This window comes from Mizuhopecten yessoensis, unplaced genomic scaffold (genome assembly GCF_002113885.1).
Source record: "Mizuhopecten yessoensis strain PY_sf001 unplaced genomic scaffold, ASM211388v2 scaffold8469, whole genome shotgun sequence".
NCBI lineage: Eukaryota > Metazoa > Mollusca > Bivalvia > Pectinida > Pectinidae > Mizuhopecten > Mizuhopecten yessoensis.
The window spans coordinates 360,768-388,632 of NW_018407563.1; the positions used below are offsets into that span (position 1 = coordinate 360,768).

General features: G+C 34.9%; 1 protein-coding gene across 3 annotated transcripts; it reads left to right on the forward strand.

Annotated features, from left to right (window-relative positions):
- Positions 1-944: 944 nt before the first annotated feature.
- LOC110456032 (EF-hand calcium-binding domain-containing protein 14-like) lies at positions 945-27,252 on the forward strand. 3 transcript variants are annotated; one of them, XM_021506553.1, is made up of 15 exons: positions 945-1,567; positions 3,557-3,714; positions 10,699-10,847; positions 11,444-11,542; positions 11,981-12,088; positions 12,325-12,402; positions 13,178-13,270; positions 13,637-13,822; positions 14,351-14,470; positions 15,321-15,422; positions 17,111-17,267; positions 17,790-17,981; positions 19,717-19,812; positions 21,089-21,277; positions 21,654-27,252. In XM_021506553.1, the coding sequence occupies exons 1-15, from the start codon at positions 1,452-1,454 to the stop codon at positions 21,689-21,691; spliced, it is 1,881 nt and encodes a 626-aa protein (XP_021362228.1). In that variant the 5' UTR covers positions 945-1,451; the 3' UTR covers positions 21,692-27,252. The 3 variants fall into 3 exon arrangements, with proteins under 3 accessions (XP_021362228.1, XP_021362227.1, XP_021362230.1); XM_021506552.1 differs by lacking the exons at positions 945-1,567; positions 3,557-3,714 and adding exons at positions 7,098-7,756; positions 8,216-8,364; XM_021506555.1 differs by lacking the exons at positions 945-1,567; positions 3,557-3,714; positions 17,790-17,981 and adding exons at positions 7,100-7,756; positions 8,216-8,364.
- The last annotated feature ends 613 nt before the right edge of the window (positions 27,253-27,865 follow it).

Sequence of the window (27,865 nt, forward strand, 5' to 3'; positions counted from 1 at the left end):
TAAGTCAGAGATGTTTATAGCCAGTATATACGTCTCTGATTAAGTTAAGTCAGAGATGTTTATAGCAAGTATATACGTCTCTGATTAAGTTAAGTCAGAGATGTTTATAGCCGGTATATACGTCTCTGATTCAGTTAAGTCAGAGATGTGTATAGCCAGTATATACGTCTCTAATTTAGTTAAGTCAGAGATGTTTATAGCCAGTATATACGTCTCTGATTCAGTTAAGTCAGAGATGTTTATAGCCAGTATATACGTCTCTGATTAAGTTAAGTCAGAGATGTGTATAGCCAGTATATACGTCTCTGACTAAGTCAGAGATGTGTATAGCCACTATACGTCTCTGATTAAGTTAAGTCAGAGATGTGTATAGCCAATATATACGTCTCTGATTAAGTCAGAGATGTGTATAGCCACTAGATACGTCTCTAATTTAGTTAAGTCAGAGATGTTTATAGCCAGTATGTATCCGTCTCTGGTCAAGTCAGAGATGTGTATAGCCAATATATACGTCTCTGGTTAAGTTAATTCAGATATGGTTATAGTCAGTATATACGTCTCTGATTAAGTCAGAGAAGATGTTTATAGCCAATATATATGTCCCTGATTAAGTTAAGTCATAGATGTGTATAGCCAGTATATACGTCTCTGGTTAAGTTAAGTCAGATATGTTTATAGCCACTATATATACGTCTCTGACTAAGTCAGAGATGTGTATAGCCAGTATATACGTCTCTGATTAAGTTAAGTCAGAGATGTGTATAACCAGTATATACGTCTCTAACTAGGTCAGAGATGTGTATAGCCAGTATATACGTCTCTGATTTAGTTAAGTCAGAGATGTTTATAGCCAGTATGTATCCGTCTCTGGTCAAGTCAGAGATGTGTATAGCCAATATATACGTCTCTGATTTTAGATAAGTCAGAGATGTTTATAGCCAGTATGTATACGTCTCTGGTCAAGTCAGAGATGTGTATAGTCACTATATACGTCTCTAATTTAGTTAAGTCAGAGATGTTTATAGCCAGAAATACGTCTCAAATGAAGTTGACTCTATTAAAAACTCCGATGTCGACTCATTTTGAGGTTATTTTACCAATACGAGTTACTTCCCTTTCAACACTAACTACCCTTAGTCTTGATCTAGGCCTAAATTCTAAAACTTGAAAAATCGCACATTTGTCAGCACAGAAATCTTAATGTGATTCAAATTTCGATAAGAACACATAATTACCCTCTTTTTTTTCTCTTATACAATCAGGTTGTGTTCCCTCTACGTGTAAGCAACCTAAAGAACGCCGAAATGTCTGGTCCACTTTGACCTTATGACGTCATATGAAAACTTCCTGAACAGATTTCGGGAGAGGAACAAGTTTTTGACAACGTGTGCAGCTATTGTTTTTGTAGTCTTTTCCGTCCCGTGAAGTCTTATATCTACATAACTAGTGAAATGAAGAAGAACGGGGCAAGTAGCCAGGACATAATGATGAATTTACTGGGAGATTCCTCGGATAGCGACCCAGAACTGCTGAATTTACCCCCACTGAAAGGCAAAAAGCCTAAAAAGTAAGTTTGATTTATCGAGCACCGCGTTATCCCATTCTGAATCGTCTTCCGTATTGTAACAAATTCACTAATCTGAATCACAGCTTGTATCGATCTCTGCTTTACTAAGACTCAACCTTATCGAGATTGTGTAAAATGGGTTTCTGATGTTATCGGTTTATCAATAATACTGTCTATTATGTGATTGTTATGATGTAGATCATTTGATTGACAGACACCACAAGAAACCCCCGAGGTCAGACTTAAGAATCGTACATGTCTATACGACTGGCCTATCTGTATATAACTCATGTACCATATGCTTAGACACTTAACAATGTTTCAAGTTAAGTAAACAAACTTGTTCATACATTGTTTATTTTGTCGGATAATAGTACACAATAAAGTCCAAAATACAAGTACATGCAATATGTTATTAGTGTTTACACTGTTTGAAGTATATTTGTATGTGTGTGTGTGATATATGTAATACCATGTACCGACTTTTAAATAAAATTCACTTGAACTATATTTTAATATATATATATATTTATAAACACTGCTTTACAGTGCTATTAAAGGTAAATAGTAAAAGCACACATACTATTTGGATAAATATGACGAGTTCCCAGGGCAATAGCTATATAGATGTAAATATATATGAACAGCTGTTATTTTATTAATCTACGCAATGATCCTGTAAACGTGACTGAGATATATTATTTTCATATACTGTACATTGTACATGATCAATTCTAATATATATAGCAGATGTTATATAGGAAATTTGCGGATATCTTGGTTTAAAATGTTAACACATTCACCCCTGAAATTTCATAATGAACTTTTCCAACCATTTGATTGGAAAAGTTCAAATGTGTCTTCAAGCGTGAAAGGATCAATAAAATATATTGAGTAGCGTTATTAATAAACTTGTCATTTTGATAGAAAAATATTTACTGTTAAGGGCATCTAGGTCCAAAGACACAGCTTATCAAATGTTTATGTGTGAATATGTACTCTGTCATCTTCATCAGACAGACCGATAAAACTGTAAAATATGTATGAAATGGCAATAAAATCTCCATTTATTCATCCACGCTTTAATAATAAACTTTATTTATTAAGGATAAAATACATGTTCAGCCAAAGGCTAATCTTCCACATGGTCCTCTAAGGGTATGTCAACCCATTTGTAATTGTGGTAGGTTTTTAATACTACAGTTATAATTAAATTAAATAATAATAGTAATAGTAATAATAATTTGAGGTTCTTATATACTGGTTTATCACAACCTAGATGGAAGGTCGTCTCAAAGCGGTTCACAAATTATTATCCATGGTTATTGGACCTTTGCAACCAGCCAATATCTTTTTAATCTCCCTGGGGAACATACATCCAGTGCTGCCATTTAGGCGCTCACAACTAGCATTCAACAATTCCAGCACTGCTCCAACCATGTACTCATTTACAGCTGAGTAGACTGGAACAAGCAGAGTAAAGTATCTTGTTCAAAGATACAACACAGTGCCATGATGGGATTCAAACCTGTGACCATTTGGTCATGATCCCGGTGTTATACTACCAGCCTACAGTGCCTCATGATGATCTTATTGACAATTTGATTAAACTATGATTTATTTAATACCTCGTCATAGATGTGAAATAGTACATGAGCCCCCTCATCTCAATTCAGAATATAGCGATCTGTATCTTTTGAACAGGTTGCTATTTCTGTCCAACACTTTTGAGTTATCACTGCAGTCAATTACCTGATTTATGAACCTAGGTGTAACATCAGGTGTAACATCAGGTGTAATATCTGTATACAATCCCTGCTTAGGTACCATATCAAAGAAAAAGGTCAGAAATGAGAAAAATGTCATGAGTAACAACTGTGGTAAAAAGATGAACTAATATCCACAATTGAGAAACTGTCTTTTGATCAATTGTAAATGTCAAGTGGGAAAGATTCCTCTGCTGAAGGAACACATAATTTTGTGTTTCAGAAAGAAGAGCTTTGACTCCGACAGGAGTGTGTGTAACTTGTGGGCGTTTATGAAGATGTTTTTTGTGTTGTTACTGATCTGTGCCGTGTCCGTCCTCATGGTCATATCATTCTGGCTGTCTGGCCAGGTGGCAGACCTCAAACAAAGACTCCTGGATAGTAAGTACCATAGCACCAAACTGTCCATCCTCATAGTCATATCATTCTGGCTGTCTGGCCAGGTGGCAGACCTCAAACAAAGACTCCTGGATAGTAAGTACCATCGCATCAAACTGTCCGTACTAAAACTCAAACATAATCCAGTCCTGGTTATATATACTCCTGGAGAGTACATATGTAAGTACCACAGCATAACATTGAGTTGTGACTTAAACTTCCTGAGGTTAGGTACCATAGCATACCAGAATCGTTACAAGAACTCCAGTAAGGTATGAAAATACCAAAGCAAAAAAAGGCATTATTTTCAAGACTCCTTGAGAGTAACTGAAACTGTAGTATAACAGTCATTGCTTAGTAATCTCCAGACGAGAATATGTTCTAGTTAATACTAAAAATCCAAGAGAGTAACGGTAAGTACCATAGCATAACACAGTCGTTTCTAAAACTGTCGGTGAGAAACTTAAACTCCGATAGGGTAAAGTACCATAAAGCAATACTCTAGTCACCACTAAAAGTCCTGGAGAGTAAATGGCATAGCATATCACAGAAAGTGATCATGAAATCTTAATGTAATACTCAATCTCTTCCCTTTCATTGGCACATTAACTACCTACACCCTCCCACTATAGAGGTTTCAAATGAGGTGTTCTTGTACTGTTTTGGGATCAAAAGTGTAGCTATTTGAAATAAAGATACAGTAGAAATGTAAAATTTCTCATATTTATGTTACAGTTTATATCTACAACCCTACCACAGTTATGCTTGTTCTAGAAACAATCACTGTACTTGCAAACTGTTTCAAATATTTGAAAGATTGTGACCACAATTAGTCACAATTTTGTTTTGGAATATATACAGTAACAGTGGGCGTGGTTCAAGTTATATCTCCCAATGGAGTTCTGGAGCTGTTCAATGAAAAGGAGAAACAAATAGCATGATAAAAATAAAATATTTTGATTTTTTTTTTATAATTTTGTGCAGTGAATTACATTTGTAAATTTCAGCAAGTCTTTTTAACCAATCTAAAATAGCCCTGAATATTACACATGAGCAGAGATGAAATCAGCATTGTTTATGTATGTATGTACATGTTATATGGACATATTTATATGTTAATCTAAATATGCCTGCATCCTTGTGTTGTACCCCTACTATCACTTCAGGTATATAATTTATTAGTTGTTTGTCAGTAAATAGATGTGTAGGTGTGTTGGTTAGCTGTGATATGTCCTAATGGTTAATTGCTTTAATCAGAAACACTTAATATTAAAAGGTTTCCTGTATTTTGAAATTTTGTGAGAATAAAAGGTTATATTTAAGGGATATTGATAATTATCATTTCTTTAAAAACAAGTTCATTCAAGGTAAGAATTGTGAAATAGTAGTATGAACAGTTAAGCTAACAAGTCTTTCATCACTACTCCTACAGGTAAGTGTGCATCGTAATATATCACCTGAATCATACCTTTTTTTTTGAGCCAGCACATTCTCAATAAAATGTACCATGTATACATGTTTGAGCATTGACTCTCATCTTACAGCCCACCATTAGATTTACAGTCTTTCATCAATTGACAGTCTTTCATGATCATCAATTTACAATCATTCATCAATTTACAACCCTTTTTTACCAGCGATTTAAAATCATTCTTTCATTTATTTACAACCCTTCATCAATTTACAACCAATTCATCAATATCATCAACCCTTTATCAATTTACAATTCTTCATTAATTTAAAACCCATTCATCAGTCTCATCAACCTTCATCAATTTACAACTCTTCATCAACTTACAACCTATTCATCAATATCATCAACCCTTCATCAATTATCAGACTTTCATCAAGTAACAATCCTTCATCAATTGCTTGGCACACAATTTTGGAAAGTTTCTCAATGGAGCAATAAAAAGAAAACAAAGAAAATTGTGTATAACAAGGGAAATGCTGTTAAAGGACTTGCCATTACTCATTGTTTACTTATAGTAGAAAGGTATCCACCACTTCTAAAAATAGAAACAACACTTTCATTGTAAATAGTTTATCATCCAGTCTGTTATACTGTGTAAAATGTATCTCTGATTCATATTTGCTTTAAATGTGTGGTGCAGTGATGTGCCTTCTAAACATCAAACTGGGTGAATGTCCTGAAGAATAATTGACCTTACAAGTATGAAACCTAGAGTTCATGATCAAGTAAACCTCTTTAAAAACTTATTTAAGTTGATGAAAGTTATCAAAACACTGTATAAATGATCGCCACATCTTAACCTTGGAGACAATGTCATATCAATATTGGTCTAAAAACATCATGTTACAATAAGTCATCCCTTCATAACAAAGATTTATAGGTCATTCTTCCTTGGCGAATCATAAGAAAAGTATGTTCATGTATATGGCATGGGTTGCAATATTAGACTATTGTAATTGTCTCCCTTTGTAAAACAATAAAATGGCATAATCCAGCATCAAAGTCTACTGGAAAGTTGATTTTGTGTATATTTCCATCAACTCTCTCTGTAACTTCTTTCATGGTTCCTTATCCATAATACATATTTATAATTTACCTGTAATTCCATGGATTTTTGTTTCGCAAACCATTTCTCTAAGACAAAAAGACAAAAATATCAGTACAATATTAATGTATTGCCAATTTTCAACTGTATACACAACCTTTTATGATAGCCTGTTATGTAGCTATATTATTAGTATGTGTACCTCTCTAAATACAAGATGAAAAACACGATTTGAGCGAACAGAAGATATTTAATAAACCTTTGTACTCTATTTTACTGCTTTACATCCATATGTATGGGGGGAAAAAAGAATTCTCTCCTCAATTAACAAGTTTAAGCATGGACTCAGATGGCATATCTAATCTAATTCTGTGGTTTAATATAAGTTGTTATTAATGCATTATGACTGTTCTGTTACAAATATCATCAGGTAGTAGAAAAGTGAACTTAGATAGACTTATCCATTTCCGATGTAGAAATTAAGCACAATTCTAAAAGCTATTTGTAAAATTATCAGGCTAAGTTCAGTTGATTTATTATGAGCAGTAGAGTACATCCCTTAGCTAAACTGTATGACATAAAACATTAATATTATAATTTTACATTTACATTACATTCTAAAGCAGCACTATAAATAATAAGTCGAAATTATATATCTATAGATTCATTATAACAACACACTATACGCTTTACATTTTGATACAATATATAGTCAAAACTAGCAATTCATTTACAAACAATATGATAAAGACAGAGACGTATCTGAATAAAAATTAGCACTTATAATTTGAAATTCTTAGTCCGTTTAAAAAATTGAAATAGATAATAACAAGATAATTTGTAAAAAAAAAATTAAAAAAATTAAAAAAAAAACAGTGAATAGTGCTTAAGTCGCATAATAAAAATATATTATTTCTTGCCAACTGTTTCTCTTGCAAAATCCTCCGAATTCTTCCTGAAACTGTTGCTTTATTTAATTTCTGAATCTCTCTGTAGTCTGGTAATATTTTGCAGACATAAAATAAAGTCTTGCTATTTTCTGACTTTAATAGATATATATGTATTTGGAAAATAATAATATTAGAAACCCTAAAAAGTTCTTCTGTGGCGAAATTACCTATGTTTCGTGTTCACACGTGGCTAATCAATCATGCAAAATATTTGCGGAAGAAATGATAGCATGTCCAATCATAAACCAGGGATATCTATTTTCCGTAAGCGCGGTTTTACACATTGTCACTTCCGGTTCGGGGACAAGAAACTGACACTTGAATATTATAACGAATTATAGGCCCAGCAGTCAGGGGATTTCATGTTGATCCGCCAATGCTGGATCAACAAAGTAAAATTAATGTTGAATTCAAACCGTCCAAAAGGATGAAAAAGCGTCGAGAACTGGATGCTTTGGTTGGAAACGGTAAAATACGGCGGAAATCTAAAAGTGGTCATGAACTTCTGCGTTCTGACAGCGAATCGTCCGAGATCGACGAATTTAGTCTCTCGGCCCAGAAATCTTTCATGAGGAAGTAAGTTTAAGTACTTTTGTGACAAAACTGTCATATATTTAGATCAAGTCGGTATTTATAAATATGTTTGTGTAACTGAATTTCCGTAAATTTCATATGACGTAGCCACTGGACGTAGCTAATTATCTCCATGTCGCTTGTTTACATTGATGACATCTACAATATTGTTTGACAGTACTGATAACGTTTACTGTATCAAGTTGCGTTTAATGCAATCATTAAACTTACAAATTCAAATAACTTTCGATTCATAACACATTCATTTATGTCTTAATGATGGGTAAATCGTACATTATTGAGCGTAAATTTCTAGATATTTTCACCATTTGTTGAACGTGTCATTTTCATATATATATTTTCGGAAATAAGAAAGTACTGTTATGAATAAATTAAAACATAATTTACAATATACTGTGCAGATTTTATCTCCATTTTAAAATATCCGACTATTTTTAACAGTAAAGGACATGGCTCGGCAGGATGTTCGTGTATAAGCGTTTTCGGCATCTTCCTGGTGGGCACGTGCTTACTAGCATGTGTGGCTCTATTGTGGATGCACTTTCAAATGAAACGGGACCTTGATGAAATGAGAGACAAAATATCTTCAGGTATATAAAAATGTCACATTTCTCAAAATGTAAAGCGTCATGATGTGGATAATTCAAACTAGATTATTGTACTTGTGTTAAATTAAACTGAACAATAGTATTATAACGGAACTGGGCAATATGTCGATCATCAGCCACCAGGTGCACTCGATTGGTAAATCGCATACCTCAGAGTGGTTATGTGTTTGAATTCCAATCTGACTGTTGCAGTTTTCCCTTTCCTTTTATATTTGGCCCCCAAATTGGCAATTAAACAGAAGGGTAAAGGGTCTGTGTGTCTTCACGGATGAAGACTTGGTTGAAGGAGGGAGGGATGTAGCAGGAGTGGTCTGTGTATAGGTTGATTAGAACATCCATCTAGAGTTCAGAGGTCTCGGGTTTGAAACCTGGTCTGGTTACTGGAATTTTCCTTTATTTAAAGTTAAACAGGCTACTTATATTTCTAGCATACAAAACTTCTTCAAAGACATTGAAGAAATATGAGCTGTTTAGGGCTGTATGAGTAAATTTTGGTGTCAGTTTAAAATTTTGTATTTAGTACATAGTCGATACCATTCATCAAGACTAGTTGAAGAACATCAATAATTTACAATACAAATTAATATATAAATATGTTCATCCATTCCATCTTAATTGTAATAGAAATGATTTGTCTGTACTTTCTTCTTTATTTTGAAAAATTCAACCATCATTTGAAAACGAGAACAAAAATCAAATAAGGAGTACCATTACCCATCATCGGTATGAACACAGTCTATAATAAGTAACACACTAGTTTAAAAAAATAAATGAGAATGGTAATATATTACACACTTGATTGAACTCTAAATGATGAATCTGATCACGTTCCTCACAGTGTGACTTTAAGATTTTATAAAACCATTATATAGAGGTATATGTATGTAAGTAACGATCAATATCCTAGTGTTATGACTGTCAATATCTAACGACTCACGATATAAAAATAAAATGTATTAATATCCAACCACTCCCATTAAACAACTACAATTAATCAATAAATCTATTGACTCTTTAATTAGGTAGCAGTGTACAGTAGAAATGGCCTGATCCTAAAAATAAAGGGCATGTCTAAGATACATGTATATGGATTTGTCCTGCATAATACACCTCCATATACAGTGTATAATAGGCATGTATTATGAATTATATTTTGATTGAAGCTTTAGAGAAATGAAAGAAGTATTTTCCCCAGATTTCAGACTTGTGAAAATGATGGTTACCAAATAGTGATTGTCCAAGAATGAAAAAGGGGACAAAAATACTTTATTTATTCTTATTCCCAAATTTGGCCCCAATGTATAGAACTCTTTGTCTTAAAACCTGTCTGAAAATTAAACTATGTTAGATTATGCTACTGTATATATATACTGCTANTATAAATGATTACTATCTCACAATTCCCTATCAATACATGCTATTAAACAACTAAGGAATACGATCATTTTCTGAATATCAATACATTGATGTTCTACAACCCAAACTGTATATGTACCAATTTGCATGACAATCATTTCATATCTCACCTTCCATAACTTCCAATAAACAAAAGCAAACAGATGATAGAGTTACACAGTTTTGTACGATTTTTGTCCGACACTTTGCAAAGAAGACTGGGGATATGAATTTAGGTATTTCAATCTGTAATGTTTTAGTTTATTTAATATGACTGCCTTACTTATAGATGGGTCAATTTCAATGACATTTGGTTTGTATACATATAGTAATTATATATATATAACATGTTTAAGGCCTAGTTCAGTTGTAATTGGATGCATGCATACATTGTATTTACACACAATTGATGCAATTTATACATTCTGATTAGCAAATTTGTTCAGGTTCTATAACTGCCCTAATAAGTCAATTTCAATGAAAGTTGTTATACATATTGACATGTCTCAGGCTAAGATCTATCGTGAATTTGATCCAGAAATATTTACACACAATTGATGAGATTACAATGCTATAATTGGCTAATTGGTTCCATGTAATATTAAACTGCCCAAATAAAATTTCAGCTTCAACCAAATTGGTGTGCACATGCCTAATAGCTTTTGCAAATACACATAATTATCCGTACCAGTATAAATACCTACAGTAAATCTCAACAACAGAGTTTATCTAAATCATGCATGTCTGTATTCTGTAAGCAGCTGGGGTTTTGACTTTCACAAATTTACCTGAGGCTACTTATTTTGGCCAATGGTTCATTGCATATATATTAATTGATGCATTCTTCTTTCGATATAATGGTATACATATTTCATATAAATTCTGTATTATTAACACGTATGCATATGTTGCGAATTTTAGTTGAATCAAGAAACCAAAATGGTTTGGGAGATTATCAAGATCTACGTAACAAGGTTCAGATTGTCAACCAGACAATCCAGGGCGTCAAGTCTGGCGGGGATACTCAGAGGGACCGCATGAACCAGAGGCTGACCAACATAACAAATAAGGTACCAACCTTTTTGTTATTAAAGTATCAGTTGGCATATTTAAATAAATATGTATATGTAAAATTATTTCAAACTGTGTATGTAATTATGAGGACTATGTTTCTACATCCTACATAATCAGGACACAATAGCCATGTACATACTGTATATGCAGTTGAGTTAGATATACCGTACGTATGAATTTTTGACTGATTATGTAACATTATTTACCTTAAATTAATAATATAAATTACAAACGGTACAAGGATGGACAATTTCATATTCAAACTACTAGCTCATAGGAAGATTTTGACCAACATATCTAAACCTATATTTTCCAAAAAAATATTGAATCTTTTAGCTTCGGACATTAGTCTAGATAATGTTGTAGATATTTTTTTGATAAATTTTCAATATTTTTATTGAAATGCTATCATAGTGAAAATTGTTAAATGAAATATACCCATTGTTAGCTCCCTCACTTGCTCTGGTGATTGAGAGCTAAGTTTTCCTTTGTATAGACCCGCCTTTACTATTATTCGTAATCATAAATTTTGATATGCAATATTTCGTCATACTTACTTCAGGCATATGTTGTCTTCCTGTGCTATTTTCAGATCCACCAGTTGTCCATGACAACAGATTCTTTACAAGAAGGGCTGAAAGCAGCTCCAGAAATAAAGCAGATAGCAATGAAGGTTCCAGTGGTGATATCTGTAAGCAACTTTCTCTGGCATCTTATGGATAGTTTTACAATCATGTACATGTATTCTGTGTGGCATCTTACATTTGTAAATACAGTTTTACGATAATGTATTACGTGCTAACTAGCGAAAATAACACTCCTGTGAAAATAACTGGCTTTGTTGATAGTTCATCACCTCTATCTACACTAGATTAATGTAAATAGGTGATTTAGTACTGTAGTTATACATCTCATGTAGATAATATTTTATTGTACATTACATATTTCAAGCAAAACTAGTTTATTCTTAATTTATTTCATAATTATCTAAACTAACTGCACAGGATTGAAATATTATATCTTATTCAAACATTTGACAAATGTAGAAAATATATGATTTAATATGAACCATATTTTGATATAACATTGTAAATCTGATAACTTCTCACTGTAATATTTGGCCTTACAGACTGCAGCGAAGCTGGGAGTGAACGTGAAATCCATGCAGACCACAATAAATGATTTGTTGGAATTCAAGAAAAGCACTGAGACAGAGCTAAAAACAATAACAGAATCGGTAGGTGGATAGGTTTTGAAACAATCTGTTTGCTACAATTTGTTGATTGATCCCTTAGGTACTTTACCTGCTTTAATAATCTTGTCCTTTATTTCTGTAATTTGAAACACAAATAAATTCAATATTTTGGGTATTTCTGTCATTGTCAGACATGTTGGTTACCATTTCCAGACCAAAAAATTACAGTCACAAATATAGATAACAGATCTAACAATGTTTCTGTTTGTACAATACAGATGAGTGAGTCGGTGCCCACCTCCTCGCCTGGGGACTCTTCCAGCGTTGACCAAAACTTTCGCGAAGACACATTGGATGTAAGAATACCTGTAATCAGTGGATGAAACACAATCAGCATTACTCTTATAAAACATGTCTATTCTTATAAAGTGTTCTTTTATACATTCTCAAAATATGTCTTTGTGTATTGGTTGAATAAAATTTCCTTTAAAGACAAATTAGCTCAGGGGTTTAGTCATGCCAATGGAGACTGAATCCCCGGGTCATAAGATGTCCTTAAATGACCTTAGCTGTTGATAGGACGTTAAACCCTATACATCAATCATAACATGGAAACTGTCAAGATCTCCACCCCATATAACTGCTTGTTGAAGGTACAGAGATAAACACTTGTGCTACCAGGACTAGCATTGGGATCAGGCCCCACCATTGGGACTTAGTCCCTAGGGTTATAAAGCAAGCCTTTATAAGGACATACCATTAAAAACAACATTTCAGTTATTGAATGCACGTGTTGCCTGCACTGGCAATTATTTATGTTGTCTGCACTGGCAATTATTTATGTTGCCTGCACTGGCAATTATGTTTCCTTGGTATCTCAATATATATTCGTAGCCTGTTCCAAATGTCCAGTTTCACCAATCAAATTGTACGGGAAAGCCCTGTTCAAAATAGCGTTGATTATGCTATTATGTGACAGTATTGAAATGAGGCAGTAAGCACAGGTGATCTGACTGATCAGCTTTTCTGAATATTTTGCTATGATGACTTAAACATCCAGGTTAGCCCACAGGCCATCTGCACTTCTTGTTTCAATCTACATTGTTTACTAATTTGACAATTCTGTTCCAGAAATTCGAAACTATGAGCCAGACGTTGGCCTTTGTGAACAGTTCCTTGTGGAGTAAGATGGACCATCTCCAGCAGGACTTCTTACAAAGACAGGTAAATTGTACAACATGGTCGTGCTAGTCATCACTCTTCCCACAAACTTTTAAGTTACAATCAAGTTGTGTACTCGTGCTCAAGGTTTGTCAGCCTACGGTCATCGAAAGAGTTTTCAGCATTACAAAATACCTTTAAATAGCAATTTTGACACTCACTTGTTCATTCTTGCAACATAAATCTCCCGTAGACCAGATAAACTGTATATCTAGATGTGAACTCTTGCTAAACGGTTGTCAGTCTATAGTCATCCTAAGATTTTTACCCACTAACTGAGGAAACATCTTTGTATGTTTTATAGACTCCATTGTTGAAAAACAATTATGTTTGACTAAATGTCTTCTATTGTCCCAATGTTTTCCTCAGACAAAGTTCATGGAGAATGCTACCAGCTTCCTGAAGATGAAAATGCAGAAGACGAGTGATCCTGATTTTGTAATGAGTGGAGGCACACCTGCCCCTGGTGGCAGAGAAGGGGGAAACAATGAAGGGATGAATGAGGAGTTCATGGATCAAATGGAGGCTAAAGTTCACGACATAGTACACCAGATGGTACGTGTTGTAGGAGGTGGTAGCTCTATTCGCTTCACCCCCCACGACTGCTCGATTTTTTGGTTCACAGATTATGAGTTAAAATGAAACTTGTTCTTGACCTGATTAAGAGTTATATCATCTTTTAGTTACTTCATGAGTTGCCTGTATTACATTATCTAAGTTGTTTTGAAAAATAAATCTTGACACTAAAATATAAGGAGATATAAAAAATCTTAAGAGAAAAAAGAGAAATCTGACAATTGTTTTACCAAAATGGGGCCACGGTGGCAAAGTGGCTAAGGCATCTGACTGTCTATGATCACTAGCCCTTCACCACAGGGTCGCAGTTGTTAAACAAAAACAACAAACCAATGTTTTATTATTATATATATATTTGCTTTTTTGTATAGTTTTACCTGTTAGTTTTGCAATCAAGGATTGCATTATTTTTTTTAGGAAGTCAAATTGTGGTGTTTTTTCATTCTATGGACTAGCATTCACATATTTTATATTTAATAATAATACCCAATGATAACTGTTTTGTAGATTGTGGATATGGAGCTGATGAACAGAACTGAAGCAGATTCTAAAGCACTGGACTCGCTACTCACAAAAATGGATAATGTCACAGCCATCGTAAAGACATTGAGAGACCAGTTTGATAAGGTAATATTCCCTGAGAGACCAGTTTGATAAGGTAATATTCCCTGAGAGATCAGTTTGATAAGGTAATATTCCCTAAGAGACCAGTTTGATAAGGTAGTATTTCCTGAGAGACCAGTTTGATAAGGTAGTATTCCCTGAGAGACCAGTTTGATAAGGTAGTATTCCCTGAGAGACCAGTTTGATAAGGTAGTATTACTTGAGAGACCAGTTTGATAAGGTAATATTCCCTGAGAGAACAGTTTGATAAGGTAGTATTTCCTGAGAGACCAGTTTGATAAGGTTATATTCCCTGAGAGACCAGTTTGATAAGGTAGTATTCCCTGAGAGACCAGTTTGATAAGGTAATATTCCCTGAGAGACCGGTTTGATAAGGTAATATTCCCTGAGAGACCAGTTTGATAGGTAATATTCCCTGAGAGACCAGTTTGATAAGGTAATATTCCCTGAGAGACCAGTTTGATAAGGTAATATTCCCTGAGAGACCAGTTTGATAAGGTAATATTCCCTGAGAGACCAGTTTGATAAGGTAATATTCCCAGGACGTATTGACAACTACATCCACTTTACATTTGGATCTTCTCTGAATTTCTTATAACATTTAAAGTGAGACACTTGAACTGTGGGACAGTACACATTGGGATCAGCAGATCACAGGATCTTGGATCATTATCATCATTTACTTGTGAATTTTTTGTGACAGTGGCAATAAGTGACATCCAGTGAAATCCACATCAAAACCAGCGATAATATATAGCAGAGAAAACGGTGTATCAAGAAAACAATCGATGTGAATAGTACTGTATATATGTATCATGATTGGTTATATCATATTTTATCATGTTTTTGTCAGGTCCAGCAAGACCATGCCTCTCTTGGAAAGTCTGACCAGTCAGAAGGTGTGCAGGGTGACCAGCTGAGTGATCTGAGACAGGACACTGTCACTCAAATACAGGTGAGTGATCTTAGACAGGACACTGTCACAAAAATACAGGTTAGTGATCTGAGACAGGACACTGTCACACAAATATAGGTGAGTGATCTGAGACAGGACGCTGTCACACAAATATAGGTGAGTGATCTGAGACAGGACGCTGTCACACAAATATAGGTGAGTGATCTGAGACAGGACACTGTCACGCAAATATAGGTGAGTGATCTGAGACAGGACACTGTCACACAAATATAGGTGAGTGATCTGAGACAGGACACTGTCACTCAAATACAGGTGAGTGATCTTAGACAGGACACTGTCACACAAATACAGGTTAGTGATCTGAGACAGGACACTGTCACACAAATAAAGGTGAGTGATCTGAGACAGGACACTGTCACCCAAATACAGGTGAGTGATCTGAGACAGGACACTGTGACACAAATATAGGTGAGTGATCTGAGACAGGACGCTGTCACACAAATATAGGTGAGTGATCTGAGACAGGACGCTGTCACACAAATATAGGTGAGTGATCTGAGACAGGACGCTGTCACACAAATATAGGTGAGTGATCTGAGACAGGACGCTGTCACACAAATATAGGTGAGTGATCTGAGACAGGACGCTGTCACACAAATATAGGTGAGTGATCTGAGACAGGACACTGTCACTCAAATCCAGGTGAGTGATCTGAGACAGGACACTGTCACTCAAATCCAGGTGAGTGATCTGAGACAGGACACTCTCACACAAATACAGGCGAGTGATCTGAGACAGGACACTGTCACACAAATATAGGTGAGTGATCTGAGACAGGACACTGTCACCCAAATACAGGTGAGTGATCTGAGACAGGACACTGTCCCACAAGTACAGGTGAGTGATCCGAGACAGGAAACTGTCACACAAATATAGGTGAGTGATCTGAGACAGGACCCTGTCACACAAATACAGGTGAGTGATCCGAGCCAGGACACTGTCACCCAAATACAGGGGAGTGATCTGAGACAGGACACTGTCACACAAATACAGTTGAGTGATCTGAGACAGGACACTGTCACACAAATACAGGTGAGTGATCTGAGACAGGACACTGTCACACAAAAACAGGTGAGTGATCTGAGACAGTCTGAAATACAGTCTTATGTAAAATAGGAAATGTGATGTGTGACTAGGGCTGCACCGATACATAAACATGAAGATATGATACGTATAACTATACTTTGGTCAGGATTTGATACATATCACATATATTAATATACAATATAGTAACAGTAAAAGCAAAGCAAATAGATATGATTCAAATTTTTAATGGGAATATTACAGCTGGGAATACACTTGGTCCAAAATAAGCATGACTTAAAAAGTTAAACACGCCATGTTAGAATGGGTATAAGTAGACAAAACTCAGAAACAGCAAAACTGGAAAAAATTGTAGGTATATTGTGACCTCACAAACACTATTGTTCATCATACCGTATTCAAAATGTCACAATATATTGTTGCAGCCCTATGCCTGACTTGGTCAGTTTATCTCTTCAGCTTAGAATTTTGTTATGCAAGCCTTAGACTAGGTATATATTAACCGTCAAGATTAATTTGGTCATCACAAAATCTGTGAAAATGAAATCAATACATCACTGCTTGTTAATCTAAATTCGAACTTTCTGTGTTATCTGTTATGTTTTGTTCCACTCATGTTACAGGCCATCAACAAGACTGTGCACAATCTGTTACACGACTTTGGTGCCGTGACCGGACAGTACCTCACAATTCACGCTAACCAGGTGAAACTTACGTCCACTGTGGATCAACTCAAGAATTTCCTAGGTGCAATGGATAAGAAAATTAAAGATCTCTCTGGTAAGAAGAATCCTCTGTCAGGGTAATCACACTGATCACTCCCTCATCAAAGTGTCCACAAAAAGACCTGTAAATTCATATTACAAATGTATATAAATGATAGTTTCTGTTTTAATAGTTTAATTCTATCTATTAATTTTAGAAATTATAAGAAATCAATTTCCTTTTTCTCTAGTTTTTTCAACACCTTGAAAACATGTAATCCTTGAAGGATGGTTTGGTTCAGCCTTACAAATTATTCTACACAATATTTGCGAGTGAAATAAAAATCTTTAAACTTGGATAACTGATATTATGATTTGCATTATATACCTTTAACATGTCTTGGCGACCTCTAACATTGCCTGTTCAAGTTTTATGTTGTTTGATATAAGGGTCATAGTTTCCATGCATGTCTAAATTATATTTTGTAATCTTGCTTTGTTTGTCAAACGAGAAACCGGTTGCTACATACAACTGTGCTTAGTTTGTTTATGTCCAGTGGTGAACATGATGCATGAGCTGCATGTCTTTGGTTTTCAGCATCTCAGGAACCCGTTGACACTGGTGAGAGTAAAGTAACCACCCCAATCCCCCAAACAAAACCCCCACAGCAACCTCCCACTGAGGTAGTAACCAAAACACCAGTTACCAACCCAGCTGACCAAATGACTTCTAATAAAAATGACACAGTTGTCTCCCCTACACCACCAGATACAACAACTTTGACACAAGGTAGAGTTTTCAAATATTATATATGAACAAAATATAATTCAATTAGATGGAAAACAATTTTATTTTCATGAAGGTAAACAAAAGATTTACAATAACATATCCATATCCTATTATAAACCTAACATCACCATATCCTATTATAAACCTAACACCACCATGTCCTATTATAAACCTAACACCAGTCCACCGTGTCCTATTATAAACCTAACACCATCACATCCTATTATATACCTAACACTTCCATATCCTATTATACTAACACCATCATGTCCTATTATATACCTAACACCAGTCCACCGTGTCCTATTATAAACCTAACACCATCATGTCCTATTATATACCTAACACCAGTCCATCGTGTCCTATTATATACCTAACACCATCATGTCCTATTATTTACCTAACACCTTCATGTCCTATTATAAACCTAACACCTTCATGTCCTATTATAAACCTAACACCTCCATATCCAATTATACCTAATACTATCATGTCCTATTATAAACCTAACACCATGTCCTATTATATACCTAACACCTTCATATCCTATTATAAACCTAACACCTCCATATCCAATTAAACCTAACACCATCACATCCTATTATAAACCTAACACCATGTCCTATTATATACCTAACACCTTTATATTTGCTTATGTCATTTTAGATAACGATGTTGTAATTGAACTTTTGTTTTTAATGAGGTTGAGTCTCAAATATATAATTCAAACTTTGTTTATATGCCCTACACCTTCTTGTCCAATTATAAACTAATACCTTCATGATCATGATCCATTATAAACTAATACATATACCTTCATTTTAGATTTTAAACCTAACACCTGTCATGTCTAATTATAAACCTAACACTTGAATGTTGACTGTGATGTTAACGTCAAAGATGGCCACTTTGGATTGGCTTAGACATTAAAAACACTTCAATGGGTGAGCTTCTGGTATAACTGTGCCGTTGGCTTACAGTTCCTGTTTTCTATTTTTCAATTCCCCTTCTCCAGGACTGTCCAGCTTATGATGTGATGTAGTGACCGGCATTACCTTCTGTCACCCTTTTTTAAAAGTCTTGATTTAAAACGAAAAATTTAAATAAAGTATTCAAAAATGTATCCTTGGAAACAGAATCAAACCTTGTGGAGCCCAAAAGGGGGACACGGTGGATTTCAGTCTCCAAAGATTTTAACCAAACCAAGCATTAGACGTGACCCATTTAAGTGAAGGCTATGATCCCTGGGAATTAATAACCTATTGTCATGTAAAGGAAAAAAGTAGCTCTCTACAAGCTTTTATTAACTTTTCCTCTGGACATTTGATCACATTTCAACCAAATCTATTTTGAAGAATCTTTTGTACAAGGGAATTAAAACTAATTGTTTATTAAAAATAATATTGATATTACCTAAAGGTATTGAGTTGTACCATGGGTACAGAGAGGTGGATCCCAAGTAGGGAAATACTTGCAATTTTGAATTTAAGGATTACTAAAGTTTCCAGGTCAGCAATATAGGCCTTCTGGGTCTTTTGTTTCGAATGAATTTGACCTTGGCCTACTTTCAAGGTCACAGATGTGAGATGTGATTGCCAACACCATTCAATATGATGGGAGTGATGTAAGCCCATTGGGAATCTGGTTTGACAAATAGTGTTTCACTGATTGCAAAAATGAGAAACATACATTACCTACTTTTAAGATGTAATTATGTGTGAATATTGTGTTTCAGAAAGCGGCCAATCAGACATTCCAACTACTCCAGCACCGCCACCTCCACCACCACAATTTCCTTTGGTGAAGATTCCAAATATCAACAATTTTCAAGGTAAGAGTCCATCTCCAAAAAATTCAACTTGGATATATATTTAACAATTTCTGTTTTAAACATCATAATATTATTGTTTAATTGGGGCTATCTTTCTTGGTGCAGAATTTTTACAATGTACATGCGTAGATGCCCTACCATGGCCAACTTGTATAAAACATCTCAACTCTTGAGATTTCCTCAAGTCTTAAGATTTCCCATAGACAATACATTGCTTGAGATTTTCCTTAACATTGAGATGTTTTATACAAGTGGCCCCATAGCAACAAAACTGCATTCACTATGCCAAAATAGCGAAAATTTGCTGTTTTTGAACAGTTAGCATGTAGAAATGAAAGCCTCTGCATGTGACAAACAAAAATTGCTTTCTGCTATTGAACACTGGTATGACAGTGTTTAAGCATGTCAAATATTTATTTGTTTGGTGTATTGGGAGGCTTTCAAAACTTGGAGAATGTTTAGTTCATTTCCTTCAGAATGACAAAATTTTAACCAAATAGCGCACAACAGACGATACTCACTCATTTTATTATAAAAATGCAACTTTATGTCGTTCTTTGTAATGCCATATATCCTACACCAGTTGTCAAATAAATTTGAAATTTCATATTTTCCTGCTTATTTTATTCCAGATTATGAATATAACAACTAATTATAAATCCACGTTGAGGCTGTAAATGACGCATATTTTACCGCAAATAAGCCCCCTTCTCACTTTGGCAAATTTCCTGGGAACAGGGTGGGTGCCTGCAATTCGGCCCCTTCCCTAATTTTGTCTCCATCTCAAAAAAAAAAGTCTCTGACATAGGCAATTTAGCTAACATGTTTTACCGCCAATAACCCCCTCCCTCCTGAGAAAAAAGATTGAATTATCGAGACCGATTGATGATAGAAAGTCAGTTTAGAAAAACAACAGCACCATCAACTAATCAACTCTTTTGGTGACTGTTATAAAATATTCTGTCTGTTAGTTGTTATTTTTACAACATGAACAACTAAAGTGTATAAGTACATGATATTTAGTGTGGTCATAGATCAAAACAGTGGTATATATATATCCAAGATGGTGGACATTTGTGAACAGGGGGGTTGCTCGCAATTAAGCCCCCTCCCTACTTTTGGTCTATGTTTTTTCACTAGGGGTGGGGGCTTATTTGCGGTCATATACGGTAATGCCCCTAATCCTTTGGGGAATATATGCATTCTAACAATGGACTGTCATTGTTTTCCTATCGGTTCCATATATATGTTAAATTTGATTATTGTCATGTTGTAGATCTGGAAATGAACTTCAGTCGCTGGGACAAAGATGGAAATGAACATGTAGCACGGGAGGATTTGGATGGGTTTATGCCAGAGATTCCCTCTGAGGAACTGCTCAAACCGTACGACATGAACAACGACGGACATTACACTCTTGATGAAATGGCTGCAGCCATGGGATTCACTAATCCAGACCAAGCGCGTAAGTGTTCTCAAAGTCCATTTTAGGAGTTAAAATTTTGAATTGTGATCCAAATATTGTTGAACACTTTACATCCAGTGCCACTATTATAGAGGGTTTGGGATAAGAAATAGAATGTTATTCTACAGAAGAAAAAAAAGCTTAATATAAAATGTGTGGGGTATAGCAATGTTATAGTCATACAGGAAAAGTTGTAAGCCATTTTGTAAAACCAATTCTCAATCACATAGACGTGTACTGACCAGCTCAAGGGATTGCTGAACATGATAAAGACATGACCTCTTACAGACTTGTAATTATGTCAGGATTAGCAGAAAGAGGTTTACGAAAAGGAACTTGTGCTCTAATTTGTATTTCTTCTTCTTTGGCATTACAGAACCAACAGAGGAGTCGGAGACCAATGGTCAACATTGAGCCGAGTGATGGAGACCAATGGTCAACATTGAGCCGAGTGATGGAGACCAATGGTCAACATTGAGCCGAGTGACCAATGTGGGAAGACGTAACACTTGTCTGTGATATTCATCGTCTGCCTGTGTGGCAGATTGCCGTTAGAGGTTCACCCAGGACCAGCAGGGATGTCGGACCTCGAGGTTTCATTTGTTGTGCCAAACTTTACTGTGGTTATATCCCATGATAGGGCGACAGCGAGGAAACAGATCGTGTATATATATGGGTGACAATATTGGATAAAACACTCTTCATCATTTTCTTTCCATTCTTTTCAAAGAATATTTCAAACATAGGTGAATTAAGCTCAATGTATTATAATGATGGAAATGGAATACATTTTCTCTGGCAGATGTTGAGTTGAGTTGAGTTGCGACAGGGAAATACAGCCAGATGACATTACTCTATAGTTAGACCTGACCTTCCTTTATATTGTGAATTAAATATCATTTCAAATATAGCAAAGAGAAAGCAATGTATATATCATACTCTGGTCGCAAAAGAAATATTTCTCGAGTCAATCTCATTAAGTGATATTTCATTCTACCCTCCTTCCCATTATTCCTAGTAAAACAGTGGAATTTCACAGAAAAGCAATCATATTCAGAAAACCAGGGCGCAAATTATAAGACCTTTAGCTGATCTTTATGTTGGTGAAAAGACGGAGCGTAATTAGAGTCCTTGATCCTCTCTCCCTATAAACACAGACAGCATGATCCTATGTCCCTATAAACACAGACAGCTTTCCCTCGCACCAGTTCCACCACTCCCCTGCCTCACCTCCGCGTCCCACTTCAGTCACTTCCCCGTCCCACTTTAATCAATACCTGGTCCCACTTTAATCATAACCAGTACACATTAAAGAAATTAAAAAATCAAAAGTATGTGTGTATAACCCAAGTCCTGTTCTTCTACCTTCCACTTTAATTTGTATGTCTGTTAAAGAACAACATTCCAGTTACCATTTTCAACAAGAAATTGTTTTTGGGACAAATTTTGTGATATGATATATAACCTTGTTCTTTGATATATAGTTGTATCTATGTCTTTGTAAATGTCAGATTTTATATTTGAGTCCCCCCACCCCCTCCCCATCATTCGATCATATTTTATGTGAACCATGTAGCTACCAGAGTTAATAAAAATCACAGTAAACACTTAATCTGAATCTGTAATTTAAATGTTTTTGATTCTATAGAGATAAATAGAAGTTTACTCTCTTGATTTATGAAATTGTTATTTATTTTTAAGACCCATTCCCTTGTTTGGTATTTAAGGCATGTTTGAATTGCTGTATAAACGCATACCTCGTCCACCAGATCCACATAATCAGGTTTCCGACATGAAATTAATTACTGTTGTGTGGTACAAGAAAATCTTCTAAAAAGTTGATTGCTTACAAAAACAACGAAATGATAGTATCTATTCAGGTATTCAAATATTATCCACCCACACCCATACCCACCCTCACACGACTGGTCAGGACCCCAGGCTCGTTCTGTCCTTCATGGTCCAGAGTACTTGTATCCATGGTTTACGAATTATTTGGGGTGAATCTAATGGAGGGGGACAACCCCTACACCACATGCTCATGTAGATGTTTATGTTAGGCTGCATCCAAATCATCTGGTATATATGTATAGTGTAATGGTCTGATAAATCATCAACTCTAAATAATACTAATACAGGTCAGCCGAGCTCGGTCTCGTGGGTGTATATAAACTGTTTGTTGTTGTTTAGATGGTTCTATAGCAATAAGTATTGATGTCATTGTTATTATTTCTGTCGGTCATGCGGAGAATATATTACATATTTTGAATTAATCGTGATATTGTTGCTGTTAGATATAAATGGTAGCCAATGAGTTTTTTGCTTTTTTTCCATCACACAGGCTCTGGTGTATGTAATGGTAGACAGGTAGTGTTTCTTGGGAAGAGTTAAATTACCGTTAATGTAGGGATATTTTAAAACAAAATAATTGTTTGAATTTGAATTCCTTTTCTAAATTTTTGAAATATCCTTCTGTTCTGTGAACCAACTTATGTTGCTCATCCTGTGACCGTACTTTCGTCACACTCTGTGCTGCACTTACAACGTTTATTATGTTAGATAAATATTTTCATGGTATACACAGACAGTCACACAGTTGAAATTTCAAATTTTCGTTTCAAACTGTTTTATTGAAAGTCATAAGAATGAAAGTGTAATTTATTCAAAACTTCTTGATATTTATTGCATACTACCTATAGACAATCATTGGCTATGAAATGAAATTAAAGTTTGTAAAAACTTAACATTATCTGACATTAAATTTTTGTTATAACGTATATATGTGAGCATTTCAGGATGCAGACTGTAAAAGTCTCTTTTATATAAATAAGTATATTAACTGTACAGCAAGGGTAGAAAGGTGGCGTACAGGTAAGATATTGCTGTAATGTAAATTTTTGTGGAAGGCTTTGTACTTAATTACAGTTATGCAAAGTGCTGTGTGCTAGGAGACGAACGAGAACGATGCGAGGAAGTGACTTGAGATACAATTGTTGTATGTGTGGCGCTATTGTCTTTATAACCGACTCAGCATCTCGTCAGATGCATCAGTTTTTGAGTGGGCACGTCACGATGGTCTGTTGTTGTACTTGGTGTATGTTGTCCACACCATTTTAACAACATTGCTGTAAGTGGGTGTAGATGCCTTATAGGCTTGTGTTGAAATAATACTTTTACCCAGCTGTTTATAGGATTTAGAGAGATGGGTTATGTAGACCTGTATCCATGGATGTCCACGACCGATTTACTGTGGGACTCTGTGCAAACGATTTTTCCTAATCTTTGCGTGATTTCCTGATCTAAAATTTCACCCTTACGTTTAATTTTGTATATTTGTTAAATTATTGATCACTAGGTGAAATTATGTCAAACAAATATGGAACCTCAGTGGACCGGTGTCAATTTGTAATAGAAAATCTGTGTCTAATATAAGGTTTTCAATGGAGTCTATTTATTGTGTTCTCGTTTAAGAGATACACAACATGTGTAAGACTTGAAGGATCAAGTGCTATTGTAGAATTTGTTTTACAGTCTAGATTTATTTTATGAAAATTATAAATTCATTCCTAAATCATGAAGATCAGCTGACAACGTCATTTTGTACTTGATTACCGCAAAAAAAGAAATGAACATCTTTTTCTTTAATTTAAAACGTAAACCTTTATTAGTATATTTGGATTGAAAAAACATTAAATTTAATTCCAGCTTGTTACAAATTTAATCTTTAGAGGTAGATTCTTTATCAAGTATTTAGTATTTATTTAGTAATAGGATTTGTTCAATAATGGAAAGTAATTATAAATGCTGTGAGTTGTTTTGAAGTGCTTTACATTGATGATTGTATGAAATGTACATGTATCTAGTCACAACATAACACTGCTTGACGTGCATTGTGGGAAGTGTGTTTTTGAAATGTTTCCGTCAAGTCTCAATCTGTTGTATGCTAACAGACTCGGGGGCCTTTCACTTCACTTTCACTACCAGGTTGCAGTCCCACGAAACATCTTAACTCTTTCACCCCAGAAATTTCATAATGAACTTTTCCAACCTATGAATTGGAAGAGTTAAAATTTGTCTTCAGGGGTGAATGAGTTGAACCATATTTTTTTCTTTGAAATTTCCCCTCAGGGAGAGCATTGTTCAAGCTTTTGAAAAACAATCCTTTTTTATGATTTTTCATGAAACTTGGGCTAGAGCCAATCCAGATACATATTTAACTTAATTTAGTCAGGAACCAGAGATTCCCATCGTAGCCTAACAAACTGATAATCTGTATGATTATATACTAACAGGTTTTTTTATGTCCTACTTCCCGGTTAATAAAGTACCAGTAAATATTCCTTAGAGTCCTGTAGATTATTTCTATGTCATGTTAATTTGACTTTCAAGTAAATCTGCCTTAACAATTTATCTTAAATTTAAGTGTCACATAAACATTTTATTACATGAAGACTTGGGGCCTGTTCGTTTATGGGGAACAACCGGTTTGTCTGTTTTTAAAAGTAACATTTTCAGGTATAAATCCTGGCGGACCTGCCTTGTAAGGCTTTGCCAAGGCATGTCTGAAAACAGCATCAGATTACTAGGTCCGGCCTTATTTCATAAACGAACGGCTCTGGTCCAACCAATTCAACCATTTGGATCGCAATAAATGAAAGCGGACATGCATGCTTAGTGAAAAAAACACAACTCGGAGTCTTCACAGACAGATACAGAAAGGTCTAATAACGGAATTTAGCATGTAATAAAAGTAATCTCCAGGATAATGTTAGATTGTTTGTTAGGTATGTTATAGCATGTTTTTATTTGGAGGGACTTAGTACTGCATCGTTGTCCGTATGTTATTGCTTTGTCCAGCTATATATGTGCGAAACTTGAATTTAAAAAAGGGGAGGCAATTCAGTTTGAATTGTTATAGTAAATCAATCAGGTGTGTTGATTTGTATTGCTAGTAAAATGTACTAGTATGTTTGGAACTAGAATTATATAATGTTATCGATTTTAAGACAAAAATTGCTAGTGACAATAATATTCCCAGTTTCGGATTCTTGTAAAGTGATATAAGTGTGAACCTTGTTTTAGTTAGCATTATCGTTACATTACTCCAATGTGTACTGAAGGAGGTCATCTCCATAAAGCTTATTATCTATTAAAAAAAAAAAAAAAAAAAAAACTTGAACAGTGTTAATCCAATTTCTGTGTTTGAAAAAAAATGGTGCAGTATATGGTGTACTCCATCAATAGGGCCAGATACTTTTAACAAGCGCCATTGACATAATCATATCCGATATCCAACATTGTGTCAAAAATTGTCTGGGTTCAGTCATTGTTTCCAAAAAGTGGCATGTAGACCATAAAATGTGTCATGTTCATAAAATCTATTTACCATGCTAGATAACTTATTCTGACCAAAACAGTAAAACCTTGTTATACTGCAACCATTTCTCAGAGAAATTTTGGCGTTATAATGTGGTTTGGCAATAAATTGAGGGAAATGTATACATGAATTCTTCAGAAAACAGAGAAAAATGGACACTGAAATATATTGGCGATAAATGAGGTGGCAAAAGAGAAGAGGGGAATTATATCAAGGTTTTACTTTAAAGTGACAAAAGAGGGGCGTTATATCAAGGTTTTACTGTACCTTCTAAATGCTGAGTCCAACTCATTACTTCCTAGAATGGTGATGCCGACACCCACATGTATTGTACTTTAAAGATAATGAACCAAAGTCAGACCCATATTCATAAATCAGAAAGCTAGCACACTAAAAATTCATTGTTATTTTTGTGTACAAATCCGAACACTTCAGGGCCTGTGTCTGGGCCCTGTGTAGGTAAGTCTTTACCGAGACAGGTAGTGCTGGCGGTATTATGGTAAACCCTTGTGGGTATTGTGGTGTTATTGAGTGATGTAATATTATTATTGTATGAGAGGTGTACAAGTGAATTTTTAATAAAATCTCAGTAAAAGTTTCATTGAATTCAGTTTTCAATTTCCCTGTCTTATTGATTAGAGGGGGGTATTAATGTTCTACATCCTGCTGTCCATCCAGATCCTTTCGTCATTCAAATATGAGGAGGGCATTCTTGCTCAAAATACAGTAAGTAAGAAAAAGCAGTAAAATAGTAAAAAGTGTCACATGTATCAATTTACTTGCATAAAAACATTCAAGTAAAAAGCATTCCCTTAAAGTTGTCTTTTTGCATCAAACGAAGTATGTCATAAAATCATAAAATTGACGTACTTTCCCTAAATATGTTAGCTATATTATATAACATGCGAGTAATTTCGGGAAGATTCAATATAATCATTCAAATATTTTTTTATTTGCGTGTCAAACACATAAGTTCCTATTATAAACGTTACAATACAATGGTTAATAATTTTATATAAAATGTGTCCAGCCTTGAATGGCTTTCTAGAAACAATTAAAAGTCGATATTAATCTGCAATAAAATATCAATAACACAGTGTAGAATTGTCCTGGGTATTTATGTGATCCATAAGGTGGGAGTAAAATATCAAAAACACTGTGTACAGTTACACATTTAATTGTATACAATACAGTACCTATGTATGTGATGC